The sequence below is a fragment of the Sphaerodactylus townsendi genome, linkage group LG04 (genome assembly GCF_021028975.2).
Source record: "Sphaerodactylus townsendi isolate TG3544 linkage group LG04, MPM_Stown_v2.3, whole genome shotgun sequence".
Taxonomy (NCBI): Eukaryota; Metazoa; Chordata; class Lepidosauria; order Squamata; family Sphaerodactylidae; genus Sphaerodactylus; species Sphaerodactylus townsendi.
In genome coordinates, this window is record NC_059428.1 from 13,864,077 (window position 1) to 13,885,928 (window position 21,852).

General features: G+C 47.7%; 1 protein-coding gene across 14 annotated transcripts in view; it reads right to left on the reverse strand.

The window, feature by feature from the left end:
• The window catches only part of SYTL2 (synaptotagmin like 2), a 116,462-nt gene that overhangs the window by 32,947 nt on the left and 61,663 nt on the right, over positions 1-21,852 (reverse strand). For 6 of the 14 annotated variants that reach the window (XR_007244244.1, XM_048493244.1, XM_048493246.1 and 3 more), the window contains exon 1: positions 667-4,811. Coding sequence is in view for 13 of the 14 variants with exons in the window: in XM_048493244.1 (XP_048349201.1) it covers positions 667-4,363 (3,697 nt within the window). In the remaining variant the exon portion in view is untranslated. The other 8 variants (XM_048493250.1, XM_048493248.1, XM_048493249.1 and 5 more) reach the window with 4 other exon arrangements.

The following is a 21,852-nucleotide window of genomic DNA, read 5'->3' on the forward strand; positions in this document are numbered from 1 at the left end:
AGGTGTCAAACTTGCGGCCCTCCAGATGTTATGGACTACAGTTCCCTTCATCCCCTGCCAGCATGATGCTGGCAGGGGATGATGGGAACTGTAGTCCATAACATCTGGAGGGCCGCAAGTTTGACACCTGTGGACTAGGCAATTTGGAGAACAGGTCACTGGGGGCAAAATTAATTGTGCTTTCCGACAACCGTAAAGGAGGTTGCCTGCCATTGTTTTAGGAGCTCTGAGGAAATGCACGTCTATCTTTGCTAGACTTGAGTCAAGTAGCACCTTAGACACCAACAAGATGTTTGTCAGTATTAGAAGACTCCCTTGGTCAGTATTAGAAGCTCATGATGAAGGGAGCCTTGATTTTCATAGCTCATACTCCCCAAAATCTTGTCGGTCTTTAAGGGTGCTACTGGACTTGAATCTACCCATTCTACGGCAGACCAACACGCTTACCATCTGAAAAATATCTATTTTTGTGCGCCCAGACTGACATGCGCCTCTTGCTGTCATTCTGAAAAACCCTAATGCCTTATATTGCAAGCATTTGGAAAAACAGCTTTAAAAAAAGGATACCCCAAACTCTTCAAGTAAATTATTAATGTTTGGAAACTTTTCTCACATTAAAAAAAAATAATCCACAGTAATGAAGTCAAGAATTCAAAAACTGCTCACACGTTGAATTTCTTTTGCTCTCTGCAAGGGAATAATCGATGCTTTCGTTGGAAAGATCTGATCCGAAACTCCTGGCACCTTCATATTCCTCATTCTTTCTATGACGGACAGCAAGTATCAGCTCAACTTGGCTTAATCGAGGAGGGGTTTCCTGTTCCGCACGTGGGGTGCTTGTGCGTCGGGGTCCCAGAAGTACATCCATTTCTTCAGTTCCGCCATCAAGGGTTACATTTGCGCTGGAAACCACTCCTGTATCTCTCTGTGTGTCGTATCCGGTCTCTGTCTCATCTGCCTTAGCCACTGTTGGAGAACTCTCCTCTTTGCCTGGAAGTGGAGCTTCGGCTGACAGTAGGTTCACCTGCTCTATTTTCTGGGAAAACAAATTTCCCACAGGGACAACAGAAATCTTTCCGTCTGCCGGGACTTGGACATCTGGCTTGGAAGCCTTTCCCTTCAGCGGTATTTTAAGCTCGCTACGATAATCGCTCGACGACCTCCGAATCAATGCGGGCATCGTTACCAACACGTTTCTGTCCTCTGACCGAGACGTTGAATCATAAGGCGCTTCTAGGTTTCTGTCTTTGGACAGCTGCAAAGAAGCGCCAGAGTCTTCTTTGGTTAACTTTCCTGAATAAGAATCAAATACAGTCTCCTCTGATGGGGCAACAGATTTCTCCACACTGTCTTGGGAAAGGTCCCCTGTTTCCTCTACACCCTGGCCAGTTTGCAATTTTGCCTTCAGTTTTTCACCCAACTCTTGTATCTGAGCAGGAGACATGTGGGAAAATTCTGCAAGCAACTTTTGCAAACCAGAATTAAGTTCATTTTGCTGGCGCTTGGCTGGGACGACGGTCTTGTGGACAGTTTCCTCAACTTCCTGAAGACCCACCTCTTGTCGGCCAACCAAACCTGACATCTGGTTGGGCTCACTCTTGTCATTGGCTGTTCTTTCCATCTTGCGGCCATCCTGATTGGAGGGCAGGAATGTCGTGTCTTCCATGAGCAGTTTCCGGAAGTTAGTTTGGAATTCGCCATACACGGAATTGGAAGGAACGGTTGCTTTTTCTACAGATTCATGTATTTCTTGAAACGGTGGCATATCCTTCTCACCATTGCTGGGGCATAATGAGACAAACACTGGCTTGGGAAACTCAATATCTCTGACAAAAACCTGGGAGTCCTCCTTCATCAGATTATTTAAACTGTCCTTGAATCTGGTCGGTTCCAATGCATTTGGTTTAACTGTTTTCACTACTGTCTCGGCCACTTCCTTCAGCTGCAGCTCCACCAGCTTGCCAACAGAGGTCACATCTCCACGACCCTGATCATGTGACTGACCTCTGACATTTTTCTGGTTTACAAATGGGAACACCATGGCGGTCTCTCCATTTGGATCCTCTCCCATTCTACCAAAGCCATCATCCCTTTTCTCTGTTTTTTCCCTGCTGGTCTCTCTTGAAAGACTGACCGTTGCGGGGGAAGGAAGAGCGGACGTTGCCATTACTTGCTGATAAGATGCTTCCTGACCTTCTCCAGGAAGACCACCAGCGGCTGCTTTGGAAACGCTCTCTGTCATGCATGAAACAGAAGGGAATTCTGAAGTTTCTTTCAGAAGAATCAGTAGCTGAGAATTCAAATCGTGGTTTTCCCTTTTCAGTGGGACCCTGGATTCTGTGACCATGTCCGAAACTTCTTTTCCAGGAGTTTCTGCTCTATTCAGAGCAGCAAGACGAGCATCAGGCAATATTAGTGTTGGTGAGGGAATACGGAGGTCCTTTTTCTGAGAAGAAACATCATCCTGATATACTTGGAACTCCTTGTGGTTAGGAGCTGTCCGAAGTGCTGAATTGATACCCCTTGTTTCCGCAGGCGCGTCCCCCTCAGTTTTAAATCTGACATTTTGATCTGAGGTGGAGACACGTTTTTCTAAACTTTGGGGGACAACATCCCTCTTGGCTTGATCAGTGGGATGAGCATTGCGGCTGAGCTGCATCACCTTATTGTAAAAACTTCTCTCCTCCGACGGAGGAGCAGATTGCTTGGAAGTATTCACTGCTCCACTGCCATCAGAAGAGGGCCTGGCATCCAAAGCTTCCTTGACCAGTCTTTCTATGCCTGCGTTAAAAGAATCAACATCAACGTTTGGTGGAATCACTGTTCTGTGTACAGTCTCAGCAATCTCACTTGTTGTATGTCCAACGTTGCTGCTAACGTCTGTGGAGACAGTCCTGTGTTGGATGGCGTGGTCAGTGTGAGTTTGCCCCTCTGTTTCCTTCGGAGCTCCTCTTTCATCAGACAGCAGGCCTGCTGGTAAGGATTCCTGAGATGTTTGTATTAACAATTTCTGCAAGTCTCTGTTAAACAAGATGGGTTGCATTTTTGATGGGACCACTGTTCTCTCTACACTTTCCTCCACTTCTTTCCCTGGAGGCGTCATCTTCTCCAAGGGTTCTGAAACAGCCAACTCAACCAAGTAGCTGTTCTCTTGGGGGACAAATCGTAAACTTTTCCTAGACGCTTCATTTGCCAACAAGGGTTGGTTGGGAGTTGCTTTTAAAAAACCTTCATTGGTCTCACTTTTCTGTTCTTCTTCTTCCAAACAGATCTGGCCTGCTTCGTCTCTAACCCCTTTTACTTCCATTGATGGTTGCTGAGAAGTTCCCCCAGAATTGCTATGTGGGATTCTCGTTTCTTTGGCTTCCTCGATCCTACCCTGTGGCTTGACTCCAGCCCCCCAAAAACTTCTCAGGCTTTGGAACTGTGAAGGATTGAGCATTTCAGACTTGGATTCTTCATTGACTTTTTCCTTCAATGAATGGACCGTAAAGTTGGGCTTCTGTTGCAGAGTGGAGGACATCTTGTCTTTGGCCAAAGCAACCGTCTGTATGTCTCTACCTTTCTTGGGAGACAACATTGCATCATTTCCTGTCTTCAAGTTACCTGCCTCCGACGATTCAGTAAATCCAGCGCCCTTCCAGTTGCTTGGAAGTGTTTTGCTTGATCTGGTAACAGGACTTCCCCCTTGTGATTTATCAGTTAGCTCAGGCTTAATTCTTCTTAAAGACAAGTTAACGTTGCTATCATTAGGCTCAGAATCATCACTCAATTCAACTCGTCTGAAGGTAACCAAATTATATTTGCCTTCCTCGCTGTCAGATTCTCCTCTAACGTAACCTAAAGACTCACCGGCTGGCTTTATTTTTCTACTTTCGCTCTTATAGCCATGAGTCCCTTTATTAATGGATGTATTTTTAGTTAACAGATCCTCCTGATTTCCAGACCTTGGACTTGTCTGCTCCTTTTCCCAGAAAGCCCTGATGTCCTTTATCCTTTTTTGATCCTCTATTGGAGACGTTTGTTTGATTTCTTGGTGCTGCATCCAAGGCAGATTCCTTCGGTCAGCACTTGCATCCCTTTGAACGATTCCCTTCTCTGGCAAGCCGGATTCTTCCCCTTCCTTAAGGAGCACTCCAGCTTGATGCTCAAAGCTGCCTCCTTTAATGTACGAGCTAACGCTTCTCTCCCCATCAGCCCGAGTACTATTTTCCACTTCCCTTTCTTTTCCAGAAGAGTCAGCACTTAAACCCAGCTTTATACCATCAGCAAACTTCGGTTCTCTGCAAGCGGCAGTTTCACCTTCCGCTTTGCTTCCTCCATCAGCTTCCTCCAAAAGGTTTGTTTCACCTGCATAGTTCATTTCCTGGCTGGTGGCCTGAAAAGGTGCGCTCCTCTGGTCTCTTGGCTCTGCAATGTCTCTTCCTTTGCCGTCACGGCTGAATCTTTGTTCCTCCGGCAGCAGACGGCTTGGATGTCTATTCTGTGCAAACGACAACAACTCTGGCTGGCTGCCTCCATCATGGAAGAAAATGTCCTTGGTGGTCAGCGCTTTGCTGTCACATAAAGGATCCAGGTTTACTATGTCTTGACTTAAAGCATTCTCTTCTTTAGTTGTGGCCAGCTTTCTTGTCTCCTCCGAGGGCTCCCTCCCTTGAGAGGCTGACGACGGAGCGGTCCCTTCGCTGTCGGTACTAGAACTCCTTTTAAACCAGTCTAGAACTTTTGATATGGACTCGTCAGCTGCCTTCGAGGCTTCGGCAGCTTGCTTATCAGATTTGGAAGGAGTTTTAGCACTTGGATCGCCAACAAAAACAGGCTTACCTTGTTCAAGGTCTGCGGAGACAGCGCTCGGGGCCCGAGGGTCTTCTGCATTAGCCAAGGGCAACGGCTGGCCTGAAATGAAACAGGGAACCAGGAAGCACATTTTGTTGAAAGGCATGCTTCTCAACTAGCTTCTCAAGCTCAGAATAGTAGCAATAGCGGTAATATTACCAGGAACGGTAGTAACAGAACTTCCAAGCAGTTCCAGTGCAAGAGAAAGCAACAGATAGGATTGTAAAATAAGAGACATAACTTCAATAGCTTTAAAAGGGGCTTGGACAGATTTATGAAGTCGATCTATGGCTGCCAATCTTGATCCTCCTTGATCTGAGATTGCAAATGTCTTAGCAGACCAGGTGCTCAGGAACAGCAGCAGCAGCAGGCCATTGCTTTCACATCCTGCACGTGAGCTCCCAAAGGCACCTGGTGGGCCACTGCGAGTAGCAGAGTGCTGGACTAGATGGACTCTGGTCTGATCCAGCAGGCTAGTTCTTATGTTCTTAACTTTCTGTCTAACATCTCAACAGCAGCTTGGGAAAGGGAAGGGGAAAGGGATTCTTCCCATCACTTACCTATCTATTATAGTTTTATCCCTTCCGATGCCATTTATATGGGCCCTTTCTGCACAACCAAAACAAAACATTTTGAGGCAGGAAATAAAAAGTCCTCTCTGAAGAGTTCCACGTAGTTTTTAGTCCAAACATTGTGTTTCCATCCTCAAAATGTTTTGTATGCATCCACTATTCTTTTTGTGAAAACTTTTTCAAAACGTTTGTACTTGCTGTGCGGAGGTCTTTAAAATGTTTCCTACCGCTCTCTGCACTCTCCAGACTTTCTGAGAGCCAGCGTGGTGTAGTGGTTAAGAACAGGTGCACTTTAATCTGGAGGAACCGGGTTTGATTCCCTGCTCTGCCACTTGAGCTGTGGAAGCTTATCTGGTCAATCAGATTAGCTTGTGCACTCCAACACATACCAGCTGGGTGAGCTTGGGCTAGTCACAGCTCTTCAGAGCTCTCTCAGCCCCACCTACTGCACAGGGTATTTGTTGTGAGGGGGGGAAGGGAAAGGAGATTGTAAGCTCCTTTGAGTTTCCTTATAGGAGAGAAAGGGGGGATATAAATCGAACTCTTCTTTTTCTTCCTCGGCGCCATTTTCTGAGCTCGCTCCATTGTCTCTCCTATTTACTTCCATCATTTTTTTTAATTGAGAGGGTGAGTTCTTTGAAGCTATGAAGACATAACCCACAAACAATCACACCACACTTCAAGCACTGAAGCTACGAATCCATGGAGACATTGAAATAAAATGGGAGAATCACAAAATGGCAGCCGGGAAGCGTTTTCAAGGGGTGCGGACAAATTTGGAGGATTGAAAACGTTTTGCAAACATTTTCAGTGACTCGTGTGGACTCCCTTCCCTACCTCACAATAAACCTGTGAAGTTGGTTAGGCTGAGAGAGACAAAGTGACTGGCACAAGTCGATCCACAGGAGCAACAGTGGCGTAGGAGGTTAAGAGCTCATGTATCTAATCTGGAGGAACTGGGTTTGATTCCCAGCTCTGCCGCCTGAGCTGTGGAGGCTTATCTGGGGAATTCAGATTAGCCTGTACACTCCCACACACGCCAGCTGGGTGACCTTGGGCTAGTCACAGCTTCTCGGAGCTCTCTCAGCCCCACCCACCTCACAGGGTGTTTGTTGTGTGGGGGGAAGGGCAAGGAGATTGTAAGCCCCTTTGAGTCTCCTGCAGGAGAGAAAGGGGGGATATAAATCCAAACTCTTCTTCTCTTCTTCTTCTTCTACAAGGCAGTGTAGAAGAAGAAGAAGAGTTGCTTTTTATACCCCACTTTACTGAAAGGAGCAACAAGGCAGTTTACAACCACCTTCACTTTCCCTTACAACAGACACCTTGTGATGTTTGTGGGGCTGAGAAAGTTATGTGACTAGCCCCAGGTCTCCCTGAAGTCTGCCTGTGGCAAAGTAGGGAAACAAACCTGGTTTTCCAGATTAAAATCCACCGCTCATGTAGAGGAGTGGGAAATCAAATCCAGTTCTCCAGATTAGAGTCCATCGCTCTCAACCACTATACCACACCAACTCTGGGAATTCAAATCTTAATCTAACGACCATACTGCACTGGCTTTACACATATCTCTAGCAAAGGTGGGATCCAGCAGGTTCTCACCAGTTCCCGAGAGTGGGTTACTAATTATTTGTGTGTGCCGAGAGGGGGTTACTAATTGAGTCTGCTTTTCCGTTAGAAATTCCATTAGGTCCAAAAATCATAAAGTCCTGTTTTTTTTCCTATGTGGCTGGTTAGCGAAGGTAGAAAACGGGATAATTCTCCCTGTTGGGCTGTTTTCAAAACATGTTTTAGAAATATGGTAAAGTTCCTTGTTTAAGGAAAGTATCCTTCTTTTGATTTCTAGAAACAAAATTAAGTATTTGAAAGCATTAAGTATTTGACAGGCAGTCAATTAGAGTAGAAGTAGTTGTTTCTGTTGGCAGTCGACGATAGGACTTGATATAATGAGTTTGAATTATGGCCAGAAAGATACCAGCTGGAAATTAGGAACTTTTTTTTACAGTAAGAGTTTTTTACAGTAACAGAGAAATTATTAATGCCCCGCCCCCGGAATGCCCGGCCACGCCCCCGTCATGCCCTGCCCAGCCCCACTGGCGCTACGCCACTGTTTGAATCCCACCACCATGGGAACCTGTTACTAAAATTTTTGGATCCCACCACTGATCTCTAGTCTGTTGGTTATAATAGTGCGGTACACTAGTTAGGACTGGCGAGAGCTGGGTTCAACTCCCCTGTCTACCCTAATATTTGCTGTCTGATGTTGGTGCACTCTGTCCTTTTCTGCAGAGGGAGTTCTCCCTTAGGGATGCTTCATGTGTTACTTTACCCCACATATCTGTATGCTCAAGCGGGTGGCCAATACAATTAGTGCCCTGCTATGCTGAATGCAGGCTACCAATCCACGCAAGAGGTTGGACAGAGAATCTCTCTGATGCGGCTTGCTCGGTCACGGCAGAAGCTGGCGGGCTGACAAACAACCAGCTGGCCATAACGTCCCACTAGAGCAGTGGTGGCGAACCTTTGGCACTCCAGATGTTATGGACTACAATTCCCATCAGCCCCTGCCAACATGGCCAATTGGTGGGGGCTGATGGGGATTGTAGTCCATAACATCTGGAGTGCCAAAGGTTCACCACCACTGCACTAGAGCAGTGATGGCGAACCTTTTCGAGACCGAGTGCCCAAACTGCAACCCAAAACCCACTTATTTATCGCAAAGTGCCAACACAGCAATTTAACCTGAATACTGAGGTTTTAGTATAGAAGAAATGGTTGGCTCCAAGGCACGTGTTACTCGGGAGTAAGCTTGGTGGTAGCGGGTGGCTTTGCTTTGAAGCAACTGTGCAACGCTTCAAACAGGTGAATCATGACCCTAGGAGGGTTTACTCAGAAGCAAGCCCCATTGCCAGTAACCAAGCTTACTTCCAGGTAAAGGTCATGCTTTAGTTCTTCCCATGAAAATCTGTAGGGTTTAACAGTGCTTAACAGGGTTACCTACACTGCTTCCCCAAAACTAGGTCTTAGGTTTAATGCTAACAATCTCCCTGAAATAATTACACTATTATCACATGACGAACTCTGTGCACGCGTGGCCACAGAGAGGGCTCTGAGTGCCACCTCTGGCACCCGTGCCATAGGTTCGCCACCACTGAACTAGAGAGCTTATGTCGACCACTTCAAGGGCCACAAGTCATGTAGCCGTTGTGCATTTTGGAGATGCTCCTGTCTGTCATTTTTTGGTAAGTCTGCTTACCTATAACAGTCCCTCTAATTATTCTGAAGCTTCTAGAACAGTGGTTTGCAGCTTTTTTTTTTTTTTGGATTAATCTAGATATGGGTATACAGAAGAAGAAGAATGCCAGAATCCTGAAATTCCAGATTAAATCTAACTTGTTTTTTATTAATGCCACTCCCAGGGCACAGAGTTGTCAGGGCAGAACAGCAAAGAGAAAGAAAGAGAAAAACAGAGAGAGAGAGAGAGAGAGAGAGAGAGAGAGAGAGAGAGAGAGCGAGCCCCCTGTTGCAATTGGCTGTCACTAGCAGGAGTCAAGTTGAGATTTACAAGCAGAATCTGGTAACTTCCGATCACCTGCTAGATCAGTGATAGCGAACCTTTTCGAGACCAAGTGCCCAAATTGCAACCCAAAACCCACTTATTTATCGCAAAGTGCCAACACGGCAATTTAACCTGAATACTGAGGTTTCGGTTCAGAAAAAACGGTTGGCTCCGAGGCGTGCGTTACTCAGGAGTAAGCTAGGTGGTTGTTGGTGGCGTTGCTTTGAAGCAACCGTGCAACTCTTCCAGCGAGTGAATCACAACCCTAGGAGGGTTTACTCAGAAGCAAGCCCCATTGCCAGCAACCGAGCTTACTCCCAGGTAAAGGATCACGCTTTAGTTCTTCGCAAGAAAATCAGTGGGGTTTAACAGCGCTTAACAGGGTTACCTACACTGCTTCCCCAAAACTAGGTCTTAGGTTTAATGCTAATAATCGAGCCCAGCGATCCAGGCCAGCCTAGACGTGTGTGGGGTTGGTGGGGGTGACTCTGTTTGTGCGTGCCCACAGAGAGGGCTCTGAGTGCCACCTTGGCATCCGTGCTATTGGTTCGCCATCACTGTGCTAGATTAACCCTGATTGGTTCAAATAAACCAGTTTATTGTGGCATCTGAAAGTAGCTTAAGGCCAAAGTAGACTCGTATAGCTGTGTTACTCCTGCATTTCTATGCCTTCTGGCAAATTTTTGTCTTTCAACCCAACACGCAACTTGACATCATGAAGAATGCATGACCCCTGGTCCCACCCTCACTGCTGCCAGCCAGTTATGTATGGAAGAGGTCAGGCAGTGCATATATCCCTGACATCACAACCCACGCTGTTTTGCATCAGGACGCTGAAACAAGAGACAGGGAGCATGCAGAAGCTGGATGGATATAGTCTGGGCCTCCCGTGCTACAAACACAGAAAGTTTCTGATTGTTCCTCGAGAAAGGTTACTCACCAATTGTTAGAGCTCTCACATTTTGCTCAAGACTAGCCCGATCTCATCATATAACAGAAGCTGAGCAGGGTCGACCCTGGTTAGTACCCGGATGAAGAAGAAGAGTTTGGATTTATACCCCTCCTTTCTCTCCTGCAAGGAGACTCAAGGTGGCTTAGAAGCTCCTTTCCCTTCCTCTCTCCACAACAGACACCTTGTGAGGCAGGTGGGGCTGAGAGAGTTCAATGAAAACTAGGACTGGCCCAAGGTCAACCAGCAAGAATGTAAGAGTGCAGAAACGCATCTGGTTCACCAGATAAGCCTCTGCCACTCAGGTGGAGGAGTGGGGAATCAAACCCAGTTCTCCAGATTAGAATCCACCTGCTCTTAACCACTATACCACCGAGGGAGTCTGGGGTTGCTCAAAAAGGCAGGCAATGGCAAACATCTCTTTTCTGAAAAACCTACAGAGTCGCTATAAATCCGTTGTGATACAAAGGTACTTTCACAGCAAAGATTTATAGTGCAATTTTTCCCCAGGGTTATGCCCAGTGTCGGCCTCTTAGACTGTATTAACTCTGCACAGGACTGCATTGTTAGTAACCACTTGCTGAAAGCATTATCTGATGCGATCATCTGCATCATTAGGAACCCAAAGTGAGGTTTCCTGAATCACAAAATCCTCAACATACAAGCACAGAGGAAGAAAGGAAGAATTAGGGGGAGAAAGCCAATAACTTTTAGAGCAGCAGGAGAAAAATGCTTGCAAACGCAGCAGAAGTTTAGTAGAGAATGGAATTGCCGGCCTCTTATGACTCCAATCATGACAGTACTACATAGCTTACCAGCGGAGCTCGGTTTAGCATCTGGCCCAGGGCTCCGCTGTCCAGTTTTGATTTCGAGCTTTGCTTCATCTCTGCTTGGCTCTTTCGTGACCTTTGGAAAGGTCTCTCTGGGAGAGTCACTAGAAGCTCCGAATTCCGCAGGAGAGCTTTCCTGGGACTGCAAGATACCAGACCCATCGGCATTGTAAGAAACCAGATCCGCATTTCCTTCTCTCGACGTAGCCTGGTCCTCAGTGCGGCCATTCAAATCCATCGAAGTGGAGGCCAATGGCTTTATCGGAGGAGTCTGCTCGTCCTGAAGTGAGTCCGATCCACGCGCTCGGTCACCGCCGGTCTTCCCGCAGTCCGAGTCTAACAAGCCGAACTCCCCCGATTCCTTCCCCTCGTGCAAATCGAGGCTCGGAGGACGCTCTTTCCTACTCACGCTGGAAGAAAACCTAACTTGCTTCGCTCTTTCCAAGGAGTTTTGAGAAAATCCTTCTGGGTCCCTTCCGGGATAGCTGTTCTTGTCCACCACACCTTCGAGGATGGTTGAAGCCGGCAGTCCATTTTTATACGAGGGGTCCCCTGTTTGGTTAAGGCGCAGTACTTCGGAATCGGTCGAACTGGTACTTGAGTTACGCTTCAAGATGCCCCTGGGCGGCGTTCCCTGGCCATTACCTGGCTGGATCCTTCTAGGGGCTTTGGAGAAAGAATCTTCACTCGTCACGCTGACATCGGACGTCTTGTGGATGTTTTTTCTCGCTCTGGGTATAGGAGGTTTCCCGGTCTGACCGTTTGGATCATTTGGCTCTACAGAAGCAAGCTCCGGCTTCTCTAACCTGCCGTTTGCTATGTTTACCTCGGGTTGGTATTCTACTGAAGGCAGAAGGGAATCTGCAAGATAACACACACACACACGCATACACACACAAAGGAGAGGGTAAAAACAGGCCACAAACAGCAATTCTTTAGTTGCAAAAAAAGAGGCCTAATAAAAAGCATTATTGTACGCCTTGGGAATGGAATGACTGAATTAGCAAGCTGGTTAAGATAAAGGCTTAAATAATGAGACAGGACCTGCTCTCAAGGTTTCTGCCTGAGCCCAACAGCAGAATAATTCAACTTCAGACTGAAAGATGGGAAAAGCAATTAAAAAATAATTAATGTCCCTGAGCATTTGTTTTTGTTTTTTTAAAAAACTGCAAGTAAAAACATAATTTCTCAGGGAGAAAAGAATATCCCAGCCCACTCCTTGAAGGGTTAGTTTCTACTTGCAGAGAGATGCCCCCCGCCCCCGCCAAGAAGCATTTTTAAATGTTATTTTCCCTTTGCCCACAGTCTTCAATGATGTGGCCCGTTCTATCACCCCATTCATTCTGCTGCTGCATAGACAGAGCCTCGGGCCAAGGGAGGGAGCAAATTAAAGTAAGGTATGCAAAGGGAAAGCAAATGTTAATGCTGGGAGCAACAGCTGGGCATGTTTCCGTTAGAGCCAAACTAGAGAGGATGCTTTTGGGCACGCTGCATCTGGATGGGCCCTCCCCGCGTTGGTGTTTCCTGAAGTCACACAGCAGCTGCAGGTAGAATGGCCAGCTCTGGGTTAGGGAACAGCTGGAGATTTTGAGGGTGGAGTCTAAGGAGGGCGTGGTTTCAGGAGGGGAGGGACTTCAATGGGGCATAATGCTACAAAGTCCACCTTCCAAAGCGGCCATTTTTTCCAGGTGAACTGATCTCTGTCACCTGGAGATCAGTTGTAACTCTCCGGCCACCATTTGGAGGAAGGCAACACTATGGCCCCATTATGTTCCCTTCAGATAGGCCCCTTCCGCACATACGGCATAATGCACTTTCAACCCACTTCCAATGCACTTTGCAGCTGTGCGGAATAGCAAAATTCACTTGCAAACAATTCTGAAAGTGGACTGAAAGTGCATTATTCTGCTCGTGCAGAAGGGGCCTATCTGAAGGGAACGTAATTTTAAAGGTCGGTGGGAGCCTCTTCTGGCCTGGAACCATGGTGTGTGTGGGGGGGGGCACCTCCCCATGCCACTGTTTTCAGAACTCAACCCCATCCATCAGCAAGGAATTATTTACATAACTTTGAATATGCCACGTGCTGCTCCAAAGGCATGTAAATAACTCCCAGCCAGCTTCTCAAAATGATGGGTGGGGTGGGGTGGGTGGGGTGAGGAAAGCAAGAACCCCTTTCTTCTCCACCCCCCAATTCCAAGCCCAAAAGGGTTCCCCCTGATCTTTAAAATAACCTTCTGCAACTGAGTTGCAGCCTCTCCCCCCCGCCCCCCAGCAGTACATCACATCAGCAGAGGCCAAAAACATCTATCGGTTATTATCCTAAATTAATATAACTTGGCACTATAAGACAGTCATGCATAACAAATATGTTAAATACATTTTTCTGGCTTTTTTGTAATTTGTTCTGTGTGACATTGATTTATTTCCATTGGCACGCTCAGCAGAAATGCTATTTCTGAGAAACTTCTTGGGGACGAGGAGTCTTTACCACAAACAAACAAAAATGTAAGTTAGGACTTGTCCTATTTTCCCAGATTTTCAGTAACTCTAAGCAATACAGATTTCTTTTGAAAGTATTCACCCTTCTTTGACGTCTCTGATGAACTCGAAATTCCACCTTTACGGTCTGCGTTTTCTTCTAAAAGATTGGAGTTGTTGAACGGATTTTTCCTTTCCTGGAACAAAGTGAAGCATTTCATAAGGTCAGTTCCGCACAGCATAATTATACTGGGTTACATTCAGTATTTAAAAATCCGGATCTATTTTATCCAGGTTTCTCCCTCCGCATGGGTGCCCATTTCTGTGAAGGAATCGAGTTAAGACGGGGAGGAAATACTACGATTTCTTTTGCACAAGCCTGGCTTTTTTTGTTTTTACAATGCAGATGCAGCACGCATGCTCAAACATCCCCGGTGTGCTGTTCTTCCCCCACAAAGGCAATGCTTCTGATTGGCGGATCCACAGCAACCGCAGGAAAACCAAGCAGGACACACACAGACACCTTTTCTCACGTTTTGGAAAGGAGCTGGTGCAACGAGCAACCCGGCAAGCATGTTGTGCTGTACAAAGTAAAAACTTTTGACCAGTACTGGGCAGAGCACTATGCCCCACCCATATTTAAAGGTATGCAGGAAACCTCAGCACAAGACACTCACCCCCTCCCCGATATACCAAGTAACATTTGACTGGTCTTTGGGGCTGTCACGGGGTGAGAACATCCTGCCAGGCAGGTGCTTCCCCACCCCTCCCCGCCAGGACCCCATTGGGAACATGAGCCTGGAGCTGTGGGGCTGGATTCTCTAGGCCAGGGGTGGGCAATTATTTTTTCCATGGGGCCGCATAAGAAACAGAAAATATTGTGGAGGGCCGGGCCAAAAGGCTGAACTCAATTCTGCATAATAGGGGCTGATAAGTGACAGACAGGTGCACAGATCAACTTGGAATCAGTGGCAACAGTTCTGCATACAACACTATTTGGCACAAAGAATCACAGGCTTTACCTACCTGCATAGTTGTCCACTGTGACAATCAAGCAAGTGGGGAGACTTAAGTCCCTTGACCTCCTTTTTTTCATCGACTGGTGCTTTTGAAAGCCCCGCAGAAGCCGGTTGCTTTGGTTGCCGGCTTCTGCAGGGCTTTCAAAGGCGCCTCACTCCCCAGCATGGCAGGGGGCCGAGACGCTTTTGAAAGCCCCGAAGCAGGCAGCCAAGGCAACCGGCTTCTGCGGGGCTTTCAAAGGCGCCTCGCTCCCCAGCAAGGCAGGGGAGCCAGTCAGGGTCATCCAGCGGGCCGGATGTGGCCCGCGGGCCGTATAATGCCCAGGTCTGCTCTAGGCTGTGGCTCAGCTGGTGAACGGCGCTTGGTGAAAGTGAGTGGGAACAGGGTGAGCGCTCGTGCTTTCCCACACGGGCTAGCTTGCCTGACTCCCGAAAAACTTTTCCAGCCCCTTCCAGGATCCCGTTGGGAATGTGAGCCTGGAGTTGCAGGACTGGGCTGGCAGGGCTGAGGCTCGGCTAGCGAGCGGCGGCTGGCGAGAGAGAGCAGGAACGGGGCAAGCGTTCGTGCTTTCCCACATGGGCTCGCTTGCCTGGCTCTCAGAAGAGCTGTAAAAGGGCAGAAAGCTTGCTTGGGGAATGTTTTGGAAAGGGCTGGCTGCAACTCAGCAGAAATGAAACTGACACGATGTTAGGGAAGGAGATCAGGCAGCGGGGTGGGAAAAATAAATAGTTTTTGCTCCATTGGTGTTTGCCCGGAAGCTGGTTCAATGCGGGATTTGGGGGAAGATTGTGATTTTAGCGGTTTTTGAAAAACCTGGGATGAGAAAAATATTGCGGGACAAACCCACTTTAGGATCGGGAACTGTGCGGACTTCTTGGCCAAAACGAGATATTTCCCTTGCTCAACCTGGGCTATTTGGACCGTGTGGACTCGACCTAAGTCTCTATACATGAAACCACGGCCTGAAAAAGGGTGTCTACGATAGGAGGTTTTGGAGGATACTGATTCATAAGGTCACCATGAGTTGGAAGCAACTCGACAGAACTTAGCAAACACACTTTTTAACTCCTGGCATCAATACCCTTCTCTTTCCTTCCTCCCCTTTGGTACAGAAACCCCAGCGTGACACCAATCACGTTGCTCTGCCCGGGGCTTAGCAACCATCCTTTCCTCCTTCCCACATGTGCCATGCTGCAAAGCAGTGGTTCGGCTGGAAAAGAGAATGAGGCTGTTAAAGGGTTAAAAAGTGTCAGACCGCACTTGTGTTAGGTTCTGGTCGCCACATCTCAAAAAGGATATCGAAGAGATAGAAAAAGTGCAGAGAAGGGCAATGAGGATGATTGAAGGATTGGAGCACCTTCCTTATGAGGAGAGGCTGCAGCGTTTGGGACTCTTTAGTTTGGAGAGGAGACGTCTGAGGGGGGATATGATTGAAGTCTATAAAATTATGCCTGGGGTAGAAAATGTTGACAGAGAGAAATTTTTCTCTCTTTCTCACAATACTAGAACCAGGGGGCATTCATTGAAAATGCTGGGGGGAAGAATTAGGACTAATAAAAGGAAACACTTCTTCACGCAACGTGTGATTGGTGTTTGGAATATGCTGCCGCAGGAGGTGGTGATGGCTATTAACCTGGAGAGCTTTAAAAAGGGCTTGGACAGATTTATGGAGGAGAAGTCGATCTATGGCTACCAATCTTGAGCCTCCTTGATCTCAGATTGCAAATGCCTTAGCAGACCAGGTGCTCAGGAGCAGCAGCAGCAGCAGAAGGCCATTGCTTTCACATCCTGCATGTGAGCTCCCAAAGGCACCTGGTGGGCCACTGCGAGTAGCAGAGTGCTGGACTAGATGGACTCTGGTCTGATCCAGCAGGCTAGTTCTTATGTTCTTATGTTCTTAGAGGTGCAGAACCTGGTTCCAATCGCTATCTGTGCAGACTGCGAGAACAGTACCCAGGTGGACGCTTCGCCCACAGCCACCCTACGAATCCTCCACCTAGAGAAACCTTCTGGGTATCATAAGGGGGAGGAAGGGGAAGGGATCGTCTTGTCGTGGCCCATCCACTTGGGGAGGAGGGAGAGGGAGGGGCCTATCATCTAGTTGAGGCCCGTCCACCATGGAGAAAGGGGAAGGGAGGGGAAGACATGCAACATCATGTGGACATTCTTGGTAGAACTCATGTGGATACTCAGGGAAATAACCTCACATGGAAGCAACTCCAGTTGCCTTATATAGAGTCCGATCATTGTTCTGCTGAGCTCAGTTTTGTCTGTTACTCCAGCTGGCATTGGCTCTCTGGGATCTTAGGCACAGAAAGATCCTTCTCGGAGCCTGCTTCTTGAGCTTTTAACTGGAGAACGTCCAAGACCGAACCCAGATCCCTTTGCAAGCGCTCTTAGCCACGGAGCCACAGTCGCTCCCATGAGTTACCAGGTCTCGAGTCGTATTTATTGAGGCAGTAAAAAGTACAACTGTAAGCATTTGGCTAAGTTGACAAAGTAGGGTGGGGATTTGGACTAACCTCCTCCCTAGAATCCTTAGCCCTGGGAAATACCTTTATTGCTTATAAACAAGACAAGATGACAATGGTCCAAGGGACCAGCCCTGAAAGCACGGTTGCCAACCGCCAGGTGGCACCTGGAGATCTCCCACTATTACAATTGATCTCTAGACGACAGAGAAGACAGAAATAAATTAAGCTGTAGAAAATGGCTGCTATGGAGGGTGGAGTCCATGGAATCGTACCTTGCTGAGCTCCTTCCCCGCTCCCAAAATCTGCAGATATTTTCCCAGAAAGAGTGAGCAATCCTACTTGAATAACTTTCTCCAAAAATTAATAAAGAAAGCATGTCACTTGCTCTGCAAAAATAAAAAGACAGCCTCCCACCCAACTTTACCAAGAGAGAAAAATGGATCCCGAAGCACCTTTAATGTGCACAAGAGCTCAGCAGATGTTAAACATACTGCAGAAAAATAGACCTGGCTATCAAAAACAAACACTGCACAACCTGCACACGAGTGAGGCTGCTCTTCTTAATAAATGCTGCTATGTGAATGGGACATAGGTTCAAACCCTCTAGTACAGCGGTGTCCAACTCTGGCGCTTCAGATGTTCACGGACTACAATTCCCATCTGCCCCAGCTTTAGAGCCTGATCCAAGCCTCACTGAGGCCAGGATTTTTATTTATTTATTTGTTTGTTTGTTTGTTTGTTTGTTTGTTTGTTTATTAGTTTTATATACCGCCCTCCCCCTGAGAGCTCAGGGCGGTTCACAACAGGTTAAAACACACATTAAAACATAATTTAAATATCAATTACCGTACATAAAAACGGAACCCATTTTAAAATGTGGATGGCATCTGGCTACCCCCCTCCCCCCCCCCTTGTGCCCACGGGAGGCCAGATGACATGGTAGATGTATTTTTAACCAGGCTGGCCAAACGCCTGGCGGAACAGGTCTGTCTTACAGGCCCTGCAGAAACTCTGTAAGTCCCGCAGGGCCCTGATCTCCCTAGGGAGCCTGTTCCACCAGGCAGGGGCCAAAGCTGAAAAGGCCCTGCCTCTCATCGAGGCCAGCCTGATCATTTTTGGGCCAGGGATCACGAGTAGGTCCTCCTCCGAGGAGCGGAGGGGCCTACCGGGGCAATGTGGGGAGAGGCGGTCCCTGAACCTGGGGGCTGATGGGAATTGTAGTTCATGAATATCTGAAGTGCCAGAGTTGGTCACCCCTGCTCAAGTATAACCAGAATTTCCACCCTAGCCTCCGTGACTGTCATTCAGGTTTGCGTCTAGTCCTTCTCCCATGCTGGATTTCAAAAAGGCATTTATGAGACCATCCCTTACCTGATCATCCCTTATCTGATCAGACCTGCTTTGCCCAACAGCTATGACTGACGAATGTGGAAGAACTGAAAAGATAAGGTCACTAGAGATCTTTATCGTTATCAAGCCTTCTGCATTTTACCTTTTGGTCATTTTACTTCTCTCTACCTACATTCCGATTTAACCATGGAGTTCCCAAACTAAAAAGAAAGAAGAAGAAGAAGAAGAAGAAGAAGAAGAAGAAGAGTTTGGATTTATATCCCCCCTTTCTCTCCTGCAGAAGACTCAGAGGGGCTTACAATCTCCTTGCCCTTCCCCCCTCACAACAAACACCCTGTGAGGTGGGTGGGGCTGAGAGAGCGCTGAGAAGCTGTGACTAGCCCAAGGTCACCCAGCTGGCGTGTGTGGGAGTGTACAGGCTAATCTGAATTCCCCAGATAAGCCTCCACAGCTCAGGCGGCAGAGCTGGGAATCAAACCCGGTTCCTCCAGATTAGATGCACGAGCTCTTAACCTCCTACGCCACTGCTGCTCCTGGACATCAAAAAAAGGACATCTATGTGGAATATCATTATCATCTCACTTTTTCTTCTAGATTAGTGCACTTAATAGGAAACATCCCACCCCCCACCCCCGCAAGCATTTGTGGTGGCGAACCTTTGGCACTCCAGATGTTATGAACTACAATTCCCATCAGCCCCTGCCAGCATGGCCAATTGGAGAACTTGTAGCAAAACATGGCCAATTGGCCATGCTGGCAGGGGCTGATGGGAATTGTAGTCCATAACATCTGGAGTTCCAAAGGTTCGCCACCACGGGATTTGGGATTTTAAACAGCCCCTTCCTCCCACTTGCAAGGGCTTCTAAGGAGAGTGTTTTTCTTTTTATTTACTTTGTTGATAACAGAGATCTCCAACACAGTGAGGTGCCCGTGGGAACCTGTATTGCCTGTTGATACCATTCCCGACACCTGTAAAGTGTTTTACAAAAATGGGTGGGTGCAGATGGGGCTTTTATCCAGAAGGGTTTCTGATTGGCTGTGCTACTTTGGGAAGCCGCTGCCACTACAGTACACAGATCTTTAGCGAGCGGTTGAAGATAAGTTGTGTATATGCAAGAAAATCCTTTAAAATAGTGTATTCATTCATTCATTCATTCATTCAATCAATCAACAGAGGGCCCTTCTGCACATGCAGAATAATGCACTTTCAAGGTCGCAAGGTAACCTATAAATATTCTTGAAAAATAGGTATTGACATGTCATCTTGCCAAACATGCTCTTCCAAATTCTTGTCTTAGCAAACACAAATGGAAGGTACACAGGGATATTTATGGGAGTGTATCAGGGAGGATAGGGGCAGGACTGCCTCTGGCCAGCAAAAGCCACGTTGCCTGTTGCTGCACCGAGAGGAAGCAGGAGAAAAAGGAAAAACAGTGAAAAGAAAAAAAAGTACTACATCACTTCCAGGTAAAACCCAGTAGTGACATGTGGTAGTTCTAGGAATCATGGGTAACTCTATGGTTTTGCCAGAGAGTATCTGATGTATACTCTACCACAGAGTATGGATTTACCAGCGCTGGAAGGAAAGGTGAGTGGAGGGGCCGAAACAGAGGCAGCTCCGTGCATGAGGGCGCCTCTTTTCACGGCCCCTTCACTCACCTCTCCTTCCAGCGCTGCTCTGGAGGGACACGCCCATGCTGCCCTCCGACCCCTAGAGGTCGGAGGGCAGCGTTGGCGTGTCCCTCCAGAGCAGACGCCATCCCCCCCTCTGCCATCCCCACAGCCGCCATCCCCCCTCTGCCCCATGGAGCAGGCGGCTGCCTGCTTCATCGGGTAGAGGGGGTTTCCCTGCCTGGCGCCTCCGCCTCCCAGCGCTGGAAGGAAAGATGAGTGGAGGGGCCAAACCGGAGGTGGAGCCGCATGGAGCCACCTCTCCAGCTAGGTAGATCTTCAGGGCTGTGGAAAACAGGTCCAAATAGCTCTTTGGGTGGTATTGCTGCTCTTCGTGGCCTGGAGGTCGGAGGGTAGCGTTGGTGTGTCCCTCCAGACCTCCAGAGCAGCGCTGGAAGGAAAGGTGAGTGGAGGGGCCCCTCTGGGATAGGGCGGTATAAAAATCTAATAAATAAATAAATAAATAAATAAATAAATAAATAAATAAATAAATAAATAAATAAATAAATAAATAAATAAATAAATAAAGGTTGCCGACCCCTGCCATAGAGTATCTGATGATTCTTAGCATTACAGAGAACAGCGAGAAACAAGCCTACTACACCTTGGCTACTGAATTAATTGCCCACCAACACGAAAAAAAAGACATAATATCATAAGTAGGGGCGGAGCGAGGGGGAAGTGTGCCCAGTGCACGTGGGCGCCCTGCACCCCTCCAATTCCCCCCTACGCCTCCGGAAAGCCTACGCAGGGGCGCACGCCTGCTGTGGCGTGGCCCCACCCCCTTGGCCTGTGATCATTAAGTGCTCAATTTAATGAAAGTGCAGTAAAGCTGGGGGAAGAATTAGGTCTAATAAAAGGAAACACTTCTTCACGCAACGTGTGATTGGTGTTTGGAATATGCTGCCCCAGGAGGTGGTGATGGCCACTAACCTGGATAGCTTTAAAAGGGGCTTGGACAGATTTATGGAGGAGAAGTCGATTTATGGCTACCAATCTTGATCCTCCTTGATCTGAGATTGCAAATGCCTTAACAGACCAGGTGATCGGGAGCAACAGCCGCAGAAGGCCATTGCTTTCACATCCTACATGTGAGCTCCCAAAGGCACCTGGCGGGCCACTGCGAGCAGCAGAGAGCTGGACTAGATGGACTCTGGTCTGATCCAGCTGGCTTGTTCTTATGTTCTTAAAGCGCGACCATAACAATAAAAAGTGAAACAAAGGAAGTTCTCTGTGCTTATTCCGCTATGCCTCCCTCCCTTCAGATTTTTATATTTTGATTCTTCGAGTTATCCATTGTCACTTCCAGTTTTTACATACACATATCCCATTTCCTTCTCCTCGGCCCTCCCGCCAGTTGCCCAGCTCAGCCAGATGGAGATGTTTTATTTATCCTGATAGTGATCATTCTCCCCTGAAAATGCCTTGTAAGAAACACACAGGATTTTCAGCTCCTTGTTATCCTGATGACGTATTCTTTGAGGAACCCATTGATTCTGGCTACGCAGGGATGGTTGATAACAACGCAGTCTTTTCTTCCATTTGGTGTTAAAATAAGGCAATGACTGCTAGGACAACAGACTTACCTTGGACGGCGATACAGCTGCCTTCTTTGTGCCTTCCTGGGGCGTTGCATCTGCGTTGAATGCTGTAGGGCTGTACAGAACACAACAGAATCCTCAGCAAGTTACTTCAGGCATGTTAAACCACAAACTGATCTGACAACGAGAACTTCCCCACAAGCAACTCCAGATGCCTGTATTGTTGTTTGTGAGAAGTGTCCTTCCTACCCTAAGAAAAGTGACTATTGCTTTAATGCCCCGCTTTTGCTTCAAGGCTCTGGAAGGACCCATTCCTCCAATACGGTTCAGCTCACCTGTCAAGACTTACCTCACAAGCCCCACTCTTGATGTCCCTACCTTCACAGGTGAGGTGGGTAGCAACTAGAAACAGGGCTTTTTCAGCTGTGGCGCCGCTTTTAAGGAATACTCTCCCCTTTTGAGGCTCACCTGGTACAGAACGGGGCTCTCTTTTAAGCACTAGACCAGTGGTGGCACTCAGAGCCCTTTCTGTGGGCACATGTAAACAGAGCCGCCCCCCCCCCCCGCCCCGCCAC